This window comes from Seriola dumerili, unplaced genomic scaffold (assembly GCF_002260705.1).
Source record: "Seriola dumerili isolate Sdu_G_001 unplaced genomic scaffold, Sdu_1.0 BDQW01001001.1, whole genome shotgun sequence".
Classification (NCBI taxonomy): Eukaryota; Metazoa; Chordata; class Actinopteri; order Carangiformes; family Carangidae; genus Seriola; species Seriola dumerili.
Window position 1 is genome coordinate 180,434 of NW_019175256.1, and position 18,262 is coordinate 198,695.

Here is an 18,262-nt window from a genome sequence, read left to right on the forward strand (position 1 = left end):
GGTCCAGCTCTCTCAGGTGGGAGGGGTTAGAGCTCAGAGCTGAGGCCAGATAAGCACAGCCTTCCTCTGTGATCAGACATCCTGACATCCTGCAGACAACACAAATTCATTCATTAACTCATTTATATATATATATATATATATATTTATATATATATATAATTTTCAACCCTGTGCAGACATTCACTCAGTTCAAAGAGCTTCACAGAGGCATGAACATACATTAAAATACAACATGAAGACGACATTAAAATATCATTTAAAAACAACAAAACTAATGTTTAAATAAATCAAATCAAGGTAAAATCAGGTCAGAAACATAAACACCATTTTAAAGAAGTGCTGCAGTGACAAAAACAAGATTAAACAGATGTTAAGTAGTTATAGAATGAATGAATGGGCATTGTACATGCTTTCAGAGTCTGAGAAGAGATGTGAAACAATGACTTTCAGATTGCAATGTGTGACCTCTGGCTCACCTGAGACTCTCCAGTCCGCAGTGTGGACTCTCCAGTCCAACAGACAGCAGCTTCACTCCTGAGTCCTGGAGGTCGTTGTTACTCAGGTCCAGGTCTTTCAGACTGGAGGAGTGGGAGCTGAGGACTGAGGACAGAGCTTCACAGCTTCTCTCTGAGAGGTTACAGCAGCTCAGTCTGAAAATGACAGTAAGTATGTGAAAATATCTCTTTATATTTAATGTAGATTTTATTGTTTATTTTACAGCATATTTGGAAGTTACGCTGTCAAAGCAGAGTCTGAAGAGGGATGTGACACTATAACATTATAAATGTGATCATTCCTCACCTGAGAGATTCCAGTCTACAGTTTGGACTCTCCAGTCCAGCAGACAGCTGGTCAACTCCTGAGTCCTGCAGGTTGTTGTTACTAAGATCCAGGTCTTTCAGACTGGAGGACCGGGAGCTGAGGACTGAGGACAGAGCTTCACAGCTTCTCTCTGAGAGGTTACAACCACTCAGCCTGAAGGAGAGTTAGTGACAACAGGGACTTTAATCATTGATGGTTGAAGTGACGGCTAAATGATGTGACGACATAGTTTCTATGTCGACACTTCTGACTGTTGCAGCTCAACTGTCTGCTACAGGAGAAAAACTAGTTTACCTGTGATATGTTAAAGAGTTAGCAGCTAATTATATGTTTTTGTCATATTTGACTGTCATTTTGTTTATATTCAATTATACCATTTGCATGATCTGTCCCTTAAATTTCTGAGTTTGGACATTTTCTTTGGACTTTGACTGGACTGGGCATTTGGGATCAAAAGTAAACTTTGACAACCATTAGTATTATTATGGATTATGATAATTTGACTGATTTTTCCAGTTTATTTGTAAACAAAGGGGTGTTAACCCTTTTGGTACAGCTGGGTATCATCTGCATAGCGGTGATATGAGAATGCTTGAGTGGATAATTGGACCCAAGGAGGTGGTGTATATGAGAAAGAGGAGGGGTCCCAGTACCAAACCTTGGGGGACTCCAGTGGGGAGGAGATGGGGTAAGGACATTTGTCTTTGTCATGACACACTAAAGGACACTGAAAGAAATATCCAGTGTTTCTCTCTGGTCAAATACTGAACAACTGGACATTTTTGTTCTTGGGATCACTGAGTTTAATACGAGAGGAATTTCTCTTCATGCATTCTGTTGCAAGTTCAACTGAAAGCGGAAACACTGCTGTGATGTTACATTAGATACTAGGGATATTAGAGCATTACAGCATCTACCGTAGTTTATTGGATTCACAATTTGATAGATTTTTCAATTAGATTAACAAATCCATCAGCTGAATTAGTCCTACACCTATTAGCTGCACATGTCTTTAGTTAAGTTTAGTTAGTCAGTAAATATCAGATCACCTACAGAGCTTTTTTTAAAGCTTTGACCACTGGCAGCAACCTCAGAAGAGCCTCCTCTGAAGCAGAGTATTTCTTCAGGTCAAACACATCCAGATCTTCTTCTGAGGACAGTAAGATGAAGACCAGAGCTGACCATTGAGCAGGAGACAGTTTATCAGTGGAGAAACGTCCTGATCTCAGGGACTGTTGGATCTCCTCCACTAGGGAACGATCATTCAGTTCATTCAGACAGTAGAACAGGTTGATGCTTTTCTCTGGAGACAGATTCTTATTTATCTTCCTCTTGATGTACTGGACTGTTTCCTGATTGGTCTCTGAGCGGCTTCTCTTGTTTTTGAGCAGCTCTGGAAGGAGTTTCTGACTGGGTTCTTGTGAGAGACCCAGGAGGAAACGGAGGAACAGGTCCAGGTGTCCATTTGGACTCTGTAAGGCCTTGTCAATAGCGATCCTGTGGACCTCTGCCGCAGGTAGTCGAGTGAAAGTCGTCCAAAGACGTTGAGAAGTTGTTCGTGGCTCAGACATCACATTCCTGTTGTGTTTAATGAGACACATCCTCACGTAAACAGCTGCCAGGTGCTCCTGAACGCTCAGATGGACAAAGCTGAATATCTTGTCCTCATCTTTCCTCCCTCGCTCTTCTTTAAAGATCTCTGTGAACACACCAGAGTACTTCGAGGCTCCACTGACGTCAATGCCACTCTCTTTCAGATCATCTTCATAGAAGATGATTTTGCCTTCTTCCAGCTGCTGAAAAGCCAGTTTTGCCAACGATTCAATGTACTTCATTTTCTTTCCATACTTCTTTGTTGTCTGATCAATATGAAACACCAGGAACAATGTGTACATCTCAGTCAGGGTCTTGGGCAGCTCTCCTCCCTCTCTGGTCTTCAACATGTCCTCCAGAACTGTAGCAGTGAACCAGCAGAAGACTGGGATGTGGCACATGATGTGGAGGCTATGTGATGTCTTGATGTGGGAGATGATGCTTCTGGCCTGCTCCTCATCTCTGAACCTCTTCCTGAAGTACTCCTCCTTCTGTGGGTCAGTGAACCCTCTGACCTCTGTCACTACGTCAACAAAATCAGAATGTATCTGATTGGCTGCTGCAGGTCGTGTGGTTATCCAGAGGCGAGCAGAGGGAAGCAGATTTCCCTTGATTAGGTTCGTCATCAGAACGTCCAAAGACATCGACTGCGTCACATCAAAGTCTCCAACTTGCTTCTCATTGGTCGAGCAGTCCAGCTGAAGGCGGCTCTCGTCCAGTCCGTCCAAAATAAACAGAAGCTTGAATTCACTCTTGTCATAGTTGGTGTTTCCTGACGCCTCCATGTTTGTAAAGATGTAGGTAAGAGCGTCGTCACTGATGTGTTTGGTTGCTGGGATACATTTATGAATGAGCTCTGCTAAACTGCACACTTTCCCCTTCAGTGAGTTCAGGTGACGGAAGGTGAATGGAAAAATCAGATGCACATCTTCATTGGGTCTTTTTTCAGCCCAATCCAACAAAAACTTTTGCACAAAGAATGTTTTTCCAATTCCTGCGATCCCGTTGGTCAGCACAGTTCGTATGGGTCTGTATTTTCCAGAGGGGTGTTTGAACATGTCAATCGGTTTAATCGGTTTCTCTGTCTCCGTTTGTTTTCCAGCTTTCTCGATCAGTCTGACCTCGTGCTGAGTGTTGATGTGTACGTCGCCACCGGGCGTCACCCACAGCTCCGTGTAGATATCGATCAGACGCTGCTCATCCTTCTTCTGAGCCCAGCCCTCTCTCGCACACATGAAGCTGTCATGGAGATTTGACTGGAGCTTGGCTTGGTAATACGTGATGATCCGAGGCTCTGGAACTGGAACCATCAACAACAGAGTCAAACACTGAGAGAGACAGGAAGTATTAGTCTGCATTTTCTCAACTGTAAACATGGAATTTTGTCCCTAAAGGTTCAAAACGCCTTAAGTTTAAGTCTGACACTTAAGGTTGAATTTCTCATTAGCTGAGGGAGGTATTTAAGGGTGTTGCACAGCGTCTCTTAAAAGGTTTCCTAGTTAAGGAAAAACCTTAAGGTATTTAAAGCAGTGAAAGAGTTTTTACAGCGGTAAAATTCTACAGTTTCCATGGAGACTGTTTGTTTGCTGCCATTAGTGCTTGTGATACCTGTGAACATCTCACCTGTATCGTCTCAGCAGACAAAAAACTCTTTAAAATTACATTAAAGAAGTGCAGCGCGCTTTCATCCTCCTGTTGTTGTCATGGAAACATCAGCACAGTGTTCAGCAGATAGTCAGAGCATCTGACACTCACACAGCTGATCAATCGACATGAAATACTTCACCAATAACTGACCAAGAATTAAAAAGAAAAACTCTTTCTCTTCTCTTAGCTCCATAACAATGTTAACAAACCACAGTTTGAGTCATGTTTTCCTGTTTCTTGTTGTTTGGTGCTGCTGATCAGCACAGGTGTCATTGATTGTTACCATGGTAACATTGGTCTTGGACCTGAGTTAGCCTGGGGGTAAGGTGTCTGATGTTTCTGTCTTAAAATGAGTCAGTCTTTATTTTTCTGATTAACATCAGATTGATCTGGACCAGCACTACAGACCAGTCTGACTAGTCTCTGTGGAACTGGTCCCAGGACTCTGTCTTATCAAACGAGACCTGCCCCTGTGGTTTAGTTTTTCCATGTGAATTTAAATTGAGAATAAAGATTCAAACGGCAGATCTACTGGATGAACTGACCTTCTGGTGCCGACCTGGCGTCAGACAAACGCAGCACCAGATCATTCCTGTTGATCTTCTTTAAAATCTTCCTGGTCACCTCCACAGCTTTAGGACCTGTGTAGGTCTGCTCCATCAGATCCACTGTCCTCCACATCTCCGCCTCCTCCAGCCTGCCCTCTGGGATGGAGCGGTATCCCTTGGAGCTGTCGCCCTGCTGCAGATGCCATTTGAATTTCTGGAATTCATCTTTTCTCAAATTTTCCAGGGTGTGTAACAGGACCTGTGATGTCATCACGCCCCCCCTGTTAAAATCAGGAAAAACAGTCAACCTGAAGAGAGTGATGCACCTGACATCAGCTGACACTGAGTCACAATAAAGCCCAACAGACATCAGCTATGTTCATTCATAAAGACCTGTTTAACTTCAGGAGAGTCTTCATACAGAACCAGGGCTGAAACATGAAGCATCAACATGAAGAACCAGAAGATGCAGTTCCTCTAATGACCACTAGAGTCTGGCTCCAACAGTGAGTCAGTCCCCATAGACTCTCATGTTAAAATGTTTACAACATGGTACAAAAACTGTTTTGGTCTCTGTAGCTTCTCAGACACTGCCAAGATGACGACAGTAGAGCAGCTCACTCTGAGCTTCAGAAACCTGTGGGTGATGTCACAGAGGTGACGTCCATCTTTATTTACAGTCTACAGAACACATGACTGTGTGAACAAACAGGATGTGTTCCTGGCTGCAGTAGATCCAGCCTCAGTGCTTCTTCTGCTCAGGTCTGAAGACTAGAGTGTCATATGACTCCTGGTCTACTGACAGAGCATGTCTCTGCTAACTAGCACTAGCATAACACCATCAGTGGATGGTGTTATCATTAAATTTTTGGACCTTAACTGTGTTTCTCACCACGGACTACAGCGTCCTCTCTGGGTCAGCTCCTCCCACTTCTGTTATTGGGCTGTTTCAGTTGCCACTGGTTGCCATTGGTAACCATGTCTCCTCATCTGCACCTCAGCTGTGTGGTGTACCACAGGGTTCTGCTCTGGGTCCTGTCTTGTTTCCATGGTACATGATTTTACATGTTTATCTCATTACTGCTGTGCAGATGATGTTCATTAACAAAGTGGTCCCAACCAACAGGCCAGATCCGGGCCAGTGCTACAGATTCTTCTCTAGACCAGGATCTGGAGCTCCTGTCTCTAATGGTGAAGTGTCACTAATGAGCTGCTTTTTGTTTGTATGTTCACACATTCCAGTTTTATGTTTCATCAGTTTGTGGTGTGTGTGAGTGTGTGTGTGTGTGTGTGTGTGTGCTGGTGTGCTGTGTGTTGTGTGTGTGTGTGTGTGTGTGTGTGTGTGTGTGTGTTTTAGTGGGCCGTCCTCTTGTGGTTGTGTATTAACTGATGATCAGTTGTTGGTTTGACATCAGACTGAACATTAAAGTCTAATATTTACCCAGAATACATTTTATAGCCTTCTTTTATGGTGGTGGTGGTGGGTGGGGTACAGGTGTGTGCTGGTTGTCTGGTCTTGTCTCTGGTGATGAGCACCAAGTATCACTCAACACTTAATCTGGTAAAAGCGATTATTAAAATATTAAATCCAAATATTATTTAGGTTTTACTTTAGAGTGTGGACTTTGTTGTTCAATTAGTTTAAATTATTATCATTATTATTATTATTATTATTATTATCACAAAAATCATTTGTGAATCGATTCAAAATCTGAGAAGATGATTTAAAATGATGTGAATTAATACAAACATTCATGTTCCCAGACGATGAATCAAACTGACCTTTCCTGCAGCGCCACCATCAGGTCAACATTAGAACTGGTTCATGACAAAACACCTGCAGAACCAATCAGCCTCAGTGGGACACTGTGTTTACTGCTAGTTAGCTAATGTTAGCATGCTAACACACTGAACTAAGACAGATAGTTCAGAAGTGGAGTGTGAGCTCCCACTAACGTATTTTCAAACTTGTGAAAATGGCGGCAGAGGAAGGTGGAGACATCTGTGCAGAGTGTAGTGCCCAATGTCTCCATGTTGGATGTAACAGACACATGGGACAGTAAAACACTCATTTTTAACTTGTGCACAAAGAAGAAGTTCGGTGAGAGATGATTGTGGTCACATGTTGTGATCATCATTTCTGATAAGTGCACAACAGCTGTGTTTGATTTGAGACAACACACACTATGCCAGTTAGTACACAGTGTACACGGCATGCTAACATTTTAGCATTTAGCTCAAGTACAGCCTCTCAGAGCTGCTAGCTGTAGACTGATGTTTTCTAATGAAGTGTGACATTATATTAGTGATTTACATGAAGTCAAGACAGATTCTCTCACAGTGTGACCTGATCTCATCAGACTGAAGGTTAACAAGGTTGAGGTCGACCCCTCCCTGACACAGTCAGCTGTGGAGCAGAGGTAGAAAAGTGTTGAACACTCACAAAAACAGGAGCTGACCTCTTAGTGATGGTTGAACCTGTGGAGTCTTAATGATCCGACAAGCAGGACGAGGAGCTGAAGAGTGATGCTGATGATGAACACATCTACACTTTAAGAGACAGGACCCACAATGTCACATTTCCTCATACAGAAGGAGAAGATGGCTGGTTGAAAGTAAACCAGTGTGTGGTCATGACCACTGCTGCTATGGAGACCAGTCAAGTTCCCACATCCTGTTACTTTAACTTTACCAACTCTAATTAAACTCCACTCGGCTTCATGTGTCAGGGTGGAGGTATGTGTGGACTGATTACACATGTTGTGTCGCTGCTGGTGACTGATGCGTTATCATGGTCAAAGCAAGTGACATGAACATTTATGAAACTAGAATCACCTCCTCATGGTCGTATCCCTCCTCCACTCAGACGAGTTTCAGGTCAATCCTGTTTATCCACAATCATATAAAATATTAACCATTGGTGTTAAAGTTTGTCATAAATGTTGTTTGAAGTCTTGAGTAATGGCTAAAAAGTGTTTTGTGAGGTCACACTGACCTTGACCTTTGACCTTTGTCCTTTAGCCACTAAAATCTAATCAGTTTATCCTTGAGTTCAAATGAACATTTGTGGCAAATTTGAAGAAGTTGCTTCAAGGCCTTACAGAGATATCGTGTCCATGAGAATGAGACAGATGGACAACATGAAAACAAAGAAAAAGCGACATAAAAAAATAGGTATAAAAGTATTCGAGAAAAACAACTGGCCACATGGTGGCGCTAGCACACTGATTGTTGACCCTGTGAAGAATTTCATCATTTCTGTAGCCTTTACAGTTTTGCAGATATAAGTGATTTTAAGCTCCTCACATTTAAAATTATAACTTGTTTAAATCAACAAGCTGTTTACAGCTGGATGTTATAAAAGCGGTGCCATGTTTCCTGCAGGATCAGAGTAGAAGCTGTTTGTATTGAGCAATACTTGTTTTATTACCATAGCGCCCCCCAGTGGTGCAGTCTCTTGTCAGCCAATCACAGAGAGATGACACGGGACATCAGTGTTGTGTGTCGTCTAAATGTGACACGGACTGTTCGTTGAAGTTTGTATAAAATATATCAGAGCGGGAGTCAAAAAAATAATAATCACGTGGCCCTAATGTGGAAAAATAGGTTGTTTTTTTGTTTTTTTTAGAAAAGTCAGAACTGTAACAAAACATTCACATGTGGCCCTAACCCGCTTCCGTAGAAAACAAGTCTGTCAACTGTGTCTGGGTCGTTCACATGACAGCAGCATGAATTCACAAACACTGAGCAGCCGAAGTTTCCCGACAGAAGCCGAGGTGCTCCGATGAGTCGACGGGGGGAGAGTGAGCCTGGCTCCCTCCTCTGTCTCTCTCTCCGCATCCATTCCCGGTCAGAGGGTCGGAGGATGAGTCCGCTGCCCGCCGCTCTGTGACGGAGGAGCCTCAGCAGAACGAACCGTTCACCGGACCGGAATCTCCTCAGCCCGCGGTGAGTCTCGTCGATCGGTTATTGGCTCTTATTGATTTCTGGCTGGCGTGTTACTGACAAATTAGCGCTGTGATCGATCGGTGGGCCGTGACGGTCTCTCTCCCGCTTCACTCAAACAGAAACTGATCAGCGACCTGTCAGTCATCCGGTCCCGGTGATGTCATCATCAGCGGTCAGAACCTGATGGAGACAGATCGACTGATCAGCTGATCGAAAGATCGATCGAGTTACAGGTGTGCAGGCCTGCCCCCCCCCCCCCCCCCCCCATATGAAGCAGTCTGGCCGCATTATGTCATGTAGTCATTTCTGCAGAGTACGATGGAGCAGCATGTGTAAGTGAATGTGTGTGTGTGTGTGTGGGGGGCATATCATCGGATTACCTGTGTGAGGGCGGAGTTTACACCAGTGACCTCATGTCACCTGTGAAATATGACGTCATGTGTCTGAAAAGCATCTGGTGACCGTGGTCAGACCCTGATCCAGACTGATCCAGTTCTCAGTCATGGACTCGGTCCACTCTGTGTATCTGATGTCTGGACACAGAAATGGATTTCACCCCTGCTTGATTTAGGGCCTGTGGTTCCCATGGTAACAGCAGTGGTTTGATAGAGAACACAGCTGAGTAGCTACAGCCGGTGTATCAGGAGCTCCAGTCCTGTTGGTGTCTGGACTACAGTCCTCACGAGGGCCCCGGAGCCCAAGGTTGAGAAAGTGTCGAGTCCCCACAAGGACAGCAGGATCAGTGTGTTTCTGTGCGAGTGTCTCAACATGCACACAGCATGTAGGAGGACTGGTTTCCATGGTTACCATTCGTTAGGCAGCTTATAAACTGAGGTGAAGGAGGAAGATCAGAGGAGTGTGAATGTTTCACTGTGAACAGTCAGCTGATCAAGGAATAACATGGACAATGAACATGTGAAGGTTCATCCTCTAGAGAGCAGCAGCTGTCACCTCCACCAGCCAATAATCAATAATCAATTATAGCCGCAAGCGGCAATTTGTGGATTCTAACCGTTTTGTGCTCCACTAAGAGAAGCAGCTGAATTTTAGCTAATTAATGCTTGGTAGGCCTACTCCCCACGACAACCTGAAGATATCTACCAAGCTTTATGATGATGGAACAAATGGTTAATGAGTTATGGCCAATATTAGTTAAGCCCCGCCTTTTGTGAAGATATTTCTGTTGATGTTTTTTTCATCTCCCAAGGCTGGTGTTTCTAATCTCAAAATTCATAAAGTTCTACTCATTTTACTGTTTTTCAAATTATGCAAATTAGCAAAACAATTATCCAGAAAGGCTTTCATAGTTTAATTGTAATTCTTTTTTTTTTTAGAGCACGTCGCGCGACATGTGTCACTCATTCCAGCTCACGGCAGAAGACAAGTAATTAGGGTTCTAACCCCGAAGGTTTATTATTAACCTTCGGGGTTAGAACCCTAATAATCAATGTCTGTGATTTCATTAACATGCTCATCAACAATCCAACAAAACAGCTGAAACAACCACACACACACACACACACACACACACACACACACACGTATGTTTCTAACACTAACAACAACAGCACCAGTGTGATGTCACCAGTCTGGATCCAGGTGAGGACCTACAGGACAGTTGAACTGACACTGGTCTGTGATCGTCTGATCTGAATCAGTAAATACCACCTGCTGGTCAGGTGAGGAAGTTTCCCTCCATCTCTCAGAAGGAAAGAGAGAGTTTGATGTTGTTGCTCATTGGATCAGTGTTCCACAATGTTTTCATATCATTTATAATCTCATTAATCTTCATAATACAGTTAATTTACCACATATCACCAGTCTGACCAGTGACCAGTGACCAGTCTGACCAGTGACTGAATTGGTAATCTGATTACACTGTCACTCACTTCCTGTCTGTAGTAACATTACATAATGTGATGTAGGCCCTCCCACTCCGCCTCCTAGCAACAGTAACCGTGGTCTGTTCTGTGGGCAGCAGGGCGTGATGTAAAAGGCTGACTGTGTTGCCATGGCAATTCCCTCTGAGACTCCAGTGCGCGCGCACACACACACGCACACACAGATGTGTACTTACACATGATTCTATACTTCAGTGGACAATCAAGGCAAAGAAATCCTCCAATCACATCATCTGTAACAATCACATGACCTCTGATGAACAGTCTCGAGTCCAGCAGCAGCAGCAGCAGCAGCAGCAGCAGAAGAAGAATCTCAGTGAATGTGTTGAGAGCTGAACTTGCAGAGATTTTTTCCTCATTAGTGTGATTGCTCCAAGTCTTTATTCTTATTATTGTTTTTCTTCTGCACGTTTTTCGGTGCTACTCTGCTGTTTTAGTGTGATTGAAACAGTGAAACTAGCAAATTGTGCAGCTTCTTCAGGACTGTATTCTGCTGCTTGTATTTTTCTTATGGCAACTATGTACAGTTCATTTTATATGAATTTTATATGCAGTTCTTTCCCATAGGAATGAATGAAGCGCTTGTTCAAATCCTGTTCAGATTCCTCTTTAAGGAGTACATAAAATCCTTAATATCTCAAAAACTGTTCAGGCTATAGACATGAAATTTAACAGATGGGTGGCCCATGATGCAATGCTTCACATAGTCACAATTTGGTGTGATGGCGCCACCATGTGGTGAGAAATCAGTGTTTACTGTGACTAATACTAATACTTTTATACCTGTTATTTTCTCTTACATGTTCAAGTCCCTTGTTTTAATGGAGATAACATCCCTTATTCAGCATCACTCAAAAGCAGCAGATTGAACCAATCACACACAATCAGAAAATGCAGAAGTTTCTAGTTGTCGTTGTGATCTTAGCAGCACCTGGTGGATGTGAGAGGAACTGCAGCATTACAGGACTGACATGTACAATATTTACCCTTTTCATAATTTCTAGTTACAGAGTTCATTCAGATGATCTGAACAACACGCTCCAGAAAGAATACCAACATGGAGGATGCTGAGAAAATGCAAGATAAACGCAGAAATATAGTCATTCCATACGTGTCTGGGGTCTCAGAGAAACTCCGGAGGATTTTTAACAAACATCAAATCCCTGTATGTTTCAAACCCAGTAACACACTCAGGCAGAAACTGGTACACCCCAAAGACAAAACACCACACAATCAGAAAAGCAACCTGATATATGCGGTCAAATGCAGTGAGGATTGCAATGACCTATATATTGGGGAAACTAAACAACCTTTAAACAAACGTATGGCCCAACACAGGAGGGCAAACTCTTCAGGCCCTGTCTCAGCTGTCTACTCCCACCTAAAGGAAAAGGCACACTCCTTTGAAGACAGCAATGTCAAAATCTTGGACAGGGAGGACAGATGGTTTGAAAGGGGAGTCAAGGAAGCCATCTATGTAAAAGTGGAGAGGCCATCGCTAAACAGGGGAGGGGGTCTGCGACACCATCTATCCCCCATCTACAATGTCGCCCTTTCATCGGTACCCAGGAGGGTCAACAACATAACCTCAGACGACTCTCAACGATCGTCATCCACCAGGGGCTCACCTGACCCTAACGACTGTCGTTCACAGGGGACAACAACAGGGTCACCTGACCCCTAACGACGGTCGTCCACATGAGACCACAACAATGGTCAGGTGAAACCAGTACTTTCACAGGTACTTTGGTGGACCCACCCACAAGAGGTTAAATACCTGGGTCCTTCTCCATTTTCTTGGTCAGACTAGTGCGGACTAGAGAGACCAATACATGATGAACTGATGAAGCCGCTTGGATAAGAGGCGAAACGTCTTCCACAGACAAATACAAGTCCAGTTGCCTTCGATTTAATCTGAGAGAGAGATCTGAACTAATTCACGCGGAGGTCAAACTTAAGTGAGCACACCTGAGATGTTACACAGACAAAGTGTGTCTCTGTCTCCAGGTGTCCCCAGGTGAGCCATGCCGTTGGTGAAGCGGATCATTGAACCTAGGTATCTGTGTCGTGGCACTCTGCCTGATGGGGTCGCCAGTGAGCTGGAGTGTGTCACCAACAGCACCCTGGCTGCTGTCATCAAACAGCTGGGAGGACTCAGTGAGTACTGGTGGTTATCAGTGTGACCCTGGTTCTATGACCTCACCAATCCGCTGTGTCACTGTTGCTAAGACAACGCTGTTGTTGTTGTTGGCGGTCTGCAGGTCGTCACGCGGAGGACATCTTTGGCGAGCTGTTCACGGAGGCAAACAGTTTCTACCTGAGGATGAACAGCCTGCAGGAGAGAGTCGACCTGCTGGCAGTGAAGGTCACACAGCTGGACTCCACCGTGGAGGAGGGTGGGTCCAGGGACCAGACCGGACCAGACCGGACCGGACCGGACCAGACCAGACCAAACCAAACCAGACCAGACCAGCCCAGACCAAACCAAACCAGACCAGACCAGCCCAGACCAAACCAAACCAGACCAGACCAGCCCAGACCAAACCAAACCAGACCAGACCAGCCCAGACCAAACCAAACCAGACCAGACCAGCCCAGACCAAACCAAACCAGACCAGACCAGCCCAGACCAAACCAAACCAGACCAGACCAGCCCAGACCAAACCAAACCAGACCAGACCAGCCCAGACCAAACCAAACCAGACCAGACCAGCCCAGACCAAACCAAACCAGACCAGACCAGCCCAGACCAAACCAAACCAGACCAGACCAGCCCAGACCAAACCAAACCAGACCAGACCAGCCCAGACCAAACCAAACCAGACCAGACCAGCCCAGACCAAACCAAACCAGACCAGACCAGCCCAGACCAAACCAAACCAGACCAGACCAGCCCAGACCAAACCAAACCAGACCAGACCAGCCCAGACCAAACCAAACCAGACCAGACCAGCCCAGACCAAACCAAACCAGACCAGACCAGCCCAGACCAGACCAGACCAGACCACACCAGACCAAACCAGACCAGACCGGACCAAACCAGACCAAACCACACCGGACCGGACCAGACCAGACCAAACCAGACCACACCACACCACACCACACCACACCACACCAGACCACACCACACCAGACCAGACCAGACCAGACCAGACCAAACCAAACCAGACCAAACCAGACCAGACCACACCAGACCAAACCAGACCAGACCACACCAGACCAAACCAGACCAGACCACACCAGACCAAACCAGACCAGACCACACCAGACCAAACCAGACCAGACCACACCAGACCAAACCAGACCAGACCACACCAGACCAAACCAGACCAGACCACACCAGACCAAACCAGACCAGACCACACCAGACCAAACCAGACCAGACCGGACCAAACCAGACCAAACCAAACCAGACCAAACCAGACCAAACCCGACCAAACCAAACCAGACCAAACCAGACCAGACCAGACCAGACCAAACCAAACCAAACCAAACCAAACCAAACCAAACCAGACCAGACCAGACCAAACCACACCACACCAGACCAAACCAGACCACACCACACCACACCAGAACAGACCACACCACACCACACCACACCACACCAGACCAGACCAGACCAGACCACACCAGAACTGGTCAGACCAGACCAGAACAGAACAGGTCAGAGCAGATCAGATCAGACCAGACCAGACCAGACCAGACCAGAACTGGTCAGACCAGACCAGAACAGAACAGGTCAGATCAGATCAGATCAGACCAGACCAGACCAGACCAGACCAGAACTGGTCAGACCAGACCAGAACAGAACAGGTCAGAGCAGATCAGATCAGGCCAGACCAGACCAGACCAGAACTGGTCAGACCAGACCAGAACAGAACAGGTCAGAGCAGATCAGATCAGACCAGACCAGACCAGACCAGACCAGACCAGAACTGGTCAGACCAGACCAGAACAGAACAGGTCAGAGCAGATCAGATCAGACCAGACCAGACCAGACCAGACCAGAACTGGTCAGACCAGACCAGAACAGAACAGGTCAGAGCAGATCAGATCAGATCAGACCAGACCAGACCAGACCAGACCAGACCAGATCAGAATAGGTCAGACCAGACCAGAACAGGTCAGACCAAACCAGACCAGAACAGAACAGTCCAGACCAGATCCCTAACACTCTGTATATAATCAATAATCGTCTGTCCAAGATTTATCTGATCACACCAGAGATCTCCTCTCTGACCTGAGGTCATCACTGCTGTGACTCTCTGTAGTCATGTGCCCTGCAGGACCCTGCAGTGGTCGGCCATCACGGCACTGGTATCAAGTTCTTGTCTGGGAGCACCAGACCGGGTCCTGCAGGTTTTCTGGGGGTCAGAAGTCTGGACCATTCGTCCATTACAGATTGTGAACATCCAAACAGAACCTGAGTTGTTTGTGTTCATGAAGCATTAGTGATTGGATGTGACCTGTCGTCATGAAGCAGTGACAGTGTGTCTGTGCTGCAGTGTCTCTGCAGGACATCAACATGAGGAAGGCTTTCAGGAGCAGCACCATCCAGGACCAGCAGGTGGTGTCCCGGAGCTCCATCCTCAACCCGGTGCTGGAGATGTACCAACGCTGCGACAAACCCCCACCCCTCAACATCCTGACCCCCTACAGGTCAGACTGGACTCCCCCACCCAGAGTCTGTAGACTGAACTACACTGCTACATCTCACCTAGTGGTCTACTGAACCACTGTTAGCACTGTTAGCTTAGCTCATTCAAAAACAACAGGGACTGGTATCTTCAGGTTTAACCAGGCTTTGTGTGTGTGTGTGTGTGTGTGTGTGTGTGTGTGTGTGTGTGTGTGTGTGTGTGTGTGTGTGTGTGTGTAGGGATGATAAGAAGGACGGTCTGAAGTTCTACACCGACCCATCGTATTTCTTCAACCTGTGGAAGGAGAAGATGCTGCAGGCGACAGAGAACAAACGCAAAGAGAAGAGACGACACAAGGTTAATTTCCCTTTCTGTCTGTCTGTCTCTCTGTCTTTCTGTCTCTCTGTCTGTCTGTCTCTGTGTCTGTCTGTCTCTCTGTCTGTCTCTCTTTCTGTCTCTCTCTCTGTCTGTCTCTCTCTTTGTCTCTCTCTCTAACTGAATCCCTCATTCATGTGCAGGAGCAGAAACATGTGGAGGAATCTTCAGGAAGGGAGGTGAAGAAGGTCAGAGTCTTTTATTTTGTTAGAAATCTTCACTGTGTTCAATGTTCTGCAGTTTTATTTTGACAAGTTGTTCTTCTTCCTGTGAAGGTTCGGAAAGCTCGTAACAGGCGGCAGGAGTGGAACCTGATGGCATACGACAAGGAGCTCCGCCCAGACGCTCGAGTGACACCATCACCTTACCACACGTCTGACGGCTCCATGTCACCTGACAGGTAAATACACACCTCTATTTCCTGTTCCACCCCGTCAGTGTAAAAGAAAACAGTCTCCTCTCAGGGTCCATCCAAATGTGAGTCAAATCTAGTTTCCCTCCACTTGTGATGGAGGTGGAACTCCGTCACCTGTAGAAGTAATGTGGCCTGTAGTCTAATTAGCTCCACCCACCTCCGTCCAGGTCAGGGATGTCAGACGACCCCTCCTTCCCTGCCAGCCCCCACCTACATGATGCCCAGGGGCATGATGGGAAGGATCATGTCACCGCAGCGACCACAGGGACCGGTCAGACTCAGTCGTTGGACCGCGCTCTCCGACCTGCCCCTGGGTCCTCTGCAGTTTCCGCAACGACCACCCGTCAGCACTCCCTGGGCCGTAACCAACCACACCATCACCACCACCCGCCGCCACACACCGGCTCGGCCAATCAGAACACAGCACGCACCAACGCCACCAAGGAGGCCAAGTACACACGCACACATGTTGGCAGGTTTTCCACCATGTCAGTGTGACGCATGTTTGACCTCTGACCTCTTTCTCTCCTCAGTGACCACCAGATCCCCCCAGCCCCTCCCCCGCCCCCCCCTGTCATGCCATCAGCGGGACAGATGGGATTCAGCTCCACCCACACTGCTGCCATGGCAACACCGCTGCACCCTGCACCCACCCCTGGTAACCAAGGTAACAGTAGTTGTTGTTGTTTTTTTGGATCCAGATGAAAAAACTAATTAAACTTCCTTTGTGTCTCCAGGTGGCTCCGCCCTCTCTCGCCCCTACAGCCCCTCCCCTCCCCCACCTCCCCCAGCTAACTATGTGCCCTCCCCCTCCCGGGCTGGAGGCCAGGCCCCACCGTCGGCTGCTGCCGCTCCCCCGTTGCCCCCGACAATGGATGGCAGGAAGCCACCCGGCGGACCAAACGTGCCGATGAACGACGCCCGCAGCGACCTGCTGGCTGCCATACGCAGAGGTCAGCTGTTAGCAACGTGCTGTGTTAGCTTTGTCTGTGTGAGGTCATCAGGTCTCTGTGATGTCATCAGGGCTCACAGAACCAGTGTCACATAGTGTCCTGTGGTCTGATGTGTGGTTGAGGTTCTGGTCTTTGGTCCTGGTCCTGGTCTACAGGAATCCAGCTGAGGAAGGTCCAGGAGCAGCGTGAGCAGGAGGAGGCCAAGAAACGGGAGCCCACAGGAAATGATGTCGCCACCATCCTGTCGCGGCGCATCGCCGTGGAGTACAGCGAATCGGAGGAGGAGTCTGAACCCGAGGACCAGGAGTGGTCTGACTGAGGAGGAGGTCTGATCTGGATCAGTCCCAAAGCCAGACCGGAAACCAACGGAGGAGACAACCAGTTTTTAAAGTCTGAAAAACAAACAAACACACACTTCAAAACATTATTATCATCATTAATAAATATGATCAGTTGTCACTTACCTCATTATGTTCAACCTGCTGGAGGTGGAGCCTGAGTGCCAACATGTCTGTCCTCTGGACTAGAGTAAGATCCTGATCCAGGATTCAGAGTGTGTGTGTGTGTGTGTGTGTGTGTGTGTGTGTGTGTGTGTGTGTGTGTGTGTGTGTGTTCACAGCGGCACATAAAGGACGAGGTCTATACAACCTTTATATGAGTTTCCTGTGGCGCCCCCCCAGGACTAACTGAGCATGCTAAGACTGAAGGATCAGGATGTGATGGTCTCTGTGGCCTGTAGGGGGCAGTGACAGGAAGCTGATTCAAATGAAGAATCAGACTCAGGTCCAACTAACGAAGAGACGTTAACGGGGTCATTATGGTCCTGGTTCTCCTGGTTCTCCTGGTTCTCCTGAAGGACGGACTCCAGACACGGCTGTTATTTTTATTTTCTCTGAATTTTTAATATTTTTAAACATGTTGAGATGAAAACTGTTGATTTTATTTATTTATTTATTTATTTAAACAGGAAAAAGTCACATGATCTTAAAAAGTCTAAAAATATCTGATTGAAATATTTCATCAGTTTTATATTATTGTTTTATATTCTTGTTTCCATAAGTTTGTCTTTAGTATTTTTGATATTTGTGTTGAATTATTGAAATATTTGATTGATTTGACTCTGTTGTAAATATTTTCCTTCAACTCAACGTGTTTGACCGACAGTGTTTCGTAGCTGTGAACATCCACGTGTTTCCTCTTTTTAACGGCTGCTTTCAGCAACTGATTCGTTAGTTGCTACGGTAACCAGAGAAGATATTCAGACTGACAACGTCTCATGCTGCTTTTTTATTCTTTTTGATTTTTGATTTTTTTCATTTACGTCACTAACAGACCTGCTGGCGTCCCATGATGCATTTTGTTCTTCTTACATGTTATTGTGCAGCATGAGACTCGTATGATGTAATGATGACATCATGCA

General features: G+C 46.2%; 2 protein-coding genes across 2 annotated transcripts in view; one reads left to right on the plus strand and one right to left on the minus strand.

The window, feature by feature from the left end:
• The window catches only part of LOC111237582 (NLR family CARD domain-containing protein 3-like), an 11,644-nt gene extending 6,760 nt beyond the window's left edge, over positions 1-4,884 (minus strand). Inside the window, exons 1-3 of the mRNA XM_022766727.1 lie at positions 4,611-4,884; positions 1,879-3,718; positions 805-978 (exon numbers count right to left, since the gene is read on the minus strand). Coding sequence (XP_022622448.1) covers positions 805-978; positions 1,879-3,718; positions 4,611-4,884 — 2,288 coding nt within the window. The remainder of the gene's footprint in view (positions 1-804; positions 979-1,878; positions 3,719-4,610) is intronic.
• Positions 4,885-8,477: 3,593 nt separating this feature from the next.
• On the plus strand, positions 8,478-17,711 carry LOC111237583 (wiskott-Aldrich syndrome protein family member 3-like). The gene is made up of 11 exons (XM_022766728.1): positions 8,478-8,561; positions 12,470-12,619; positions 12,724-12,858; positions 14,968-15,121; positions 15,339-15,456; positions 15,618-15,662; positions 15,750-15,874; positions 16,057-16,341; positions 16,423-16,556; positions 16,627-16,842; positions 16,998-17,711. Exons 2-11 carry the CDS (start codon positions 12,487-12,489, stop codon positions 17,159-17,161), a joined length of 1,509 nt encoding a protein of 502 aa, XP_022622449.1. The 5' UTR covers positions 8,478-8,561; positions 12,470-12,486; the 3' UTR covers positions 17,162-17,711.
• Positions 17,712-18,262: the final 551 nt, after the last annotated feature.

Coding starts and splice junctions, on each gene's coding strand:
- LOC111237583 (XM_022766728.1), top strand. CDS start 12,487: ATGCCGTTGGTGAAGCGGATCATTGAACCTAGGTATCTGTGTCGTGGC. Junction 15,122..15,338: donor AACATCCTGACCCCCTACAG/GTCAGACTGGAC, acceptor GTGTGTGTGTAG/GGATGATAAGAAGGACGGTC. Junction 16,843..16,997: donor GCTGGCTGCCATACGCAGAG/GTCAGCTGTTAG, acceptor CCTGGTCTACAG/GAATCCAGCTGAGGAAGGTC.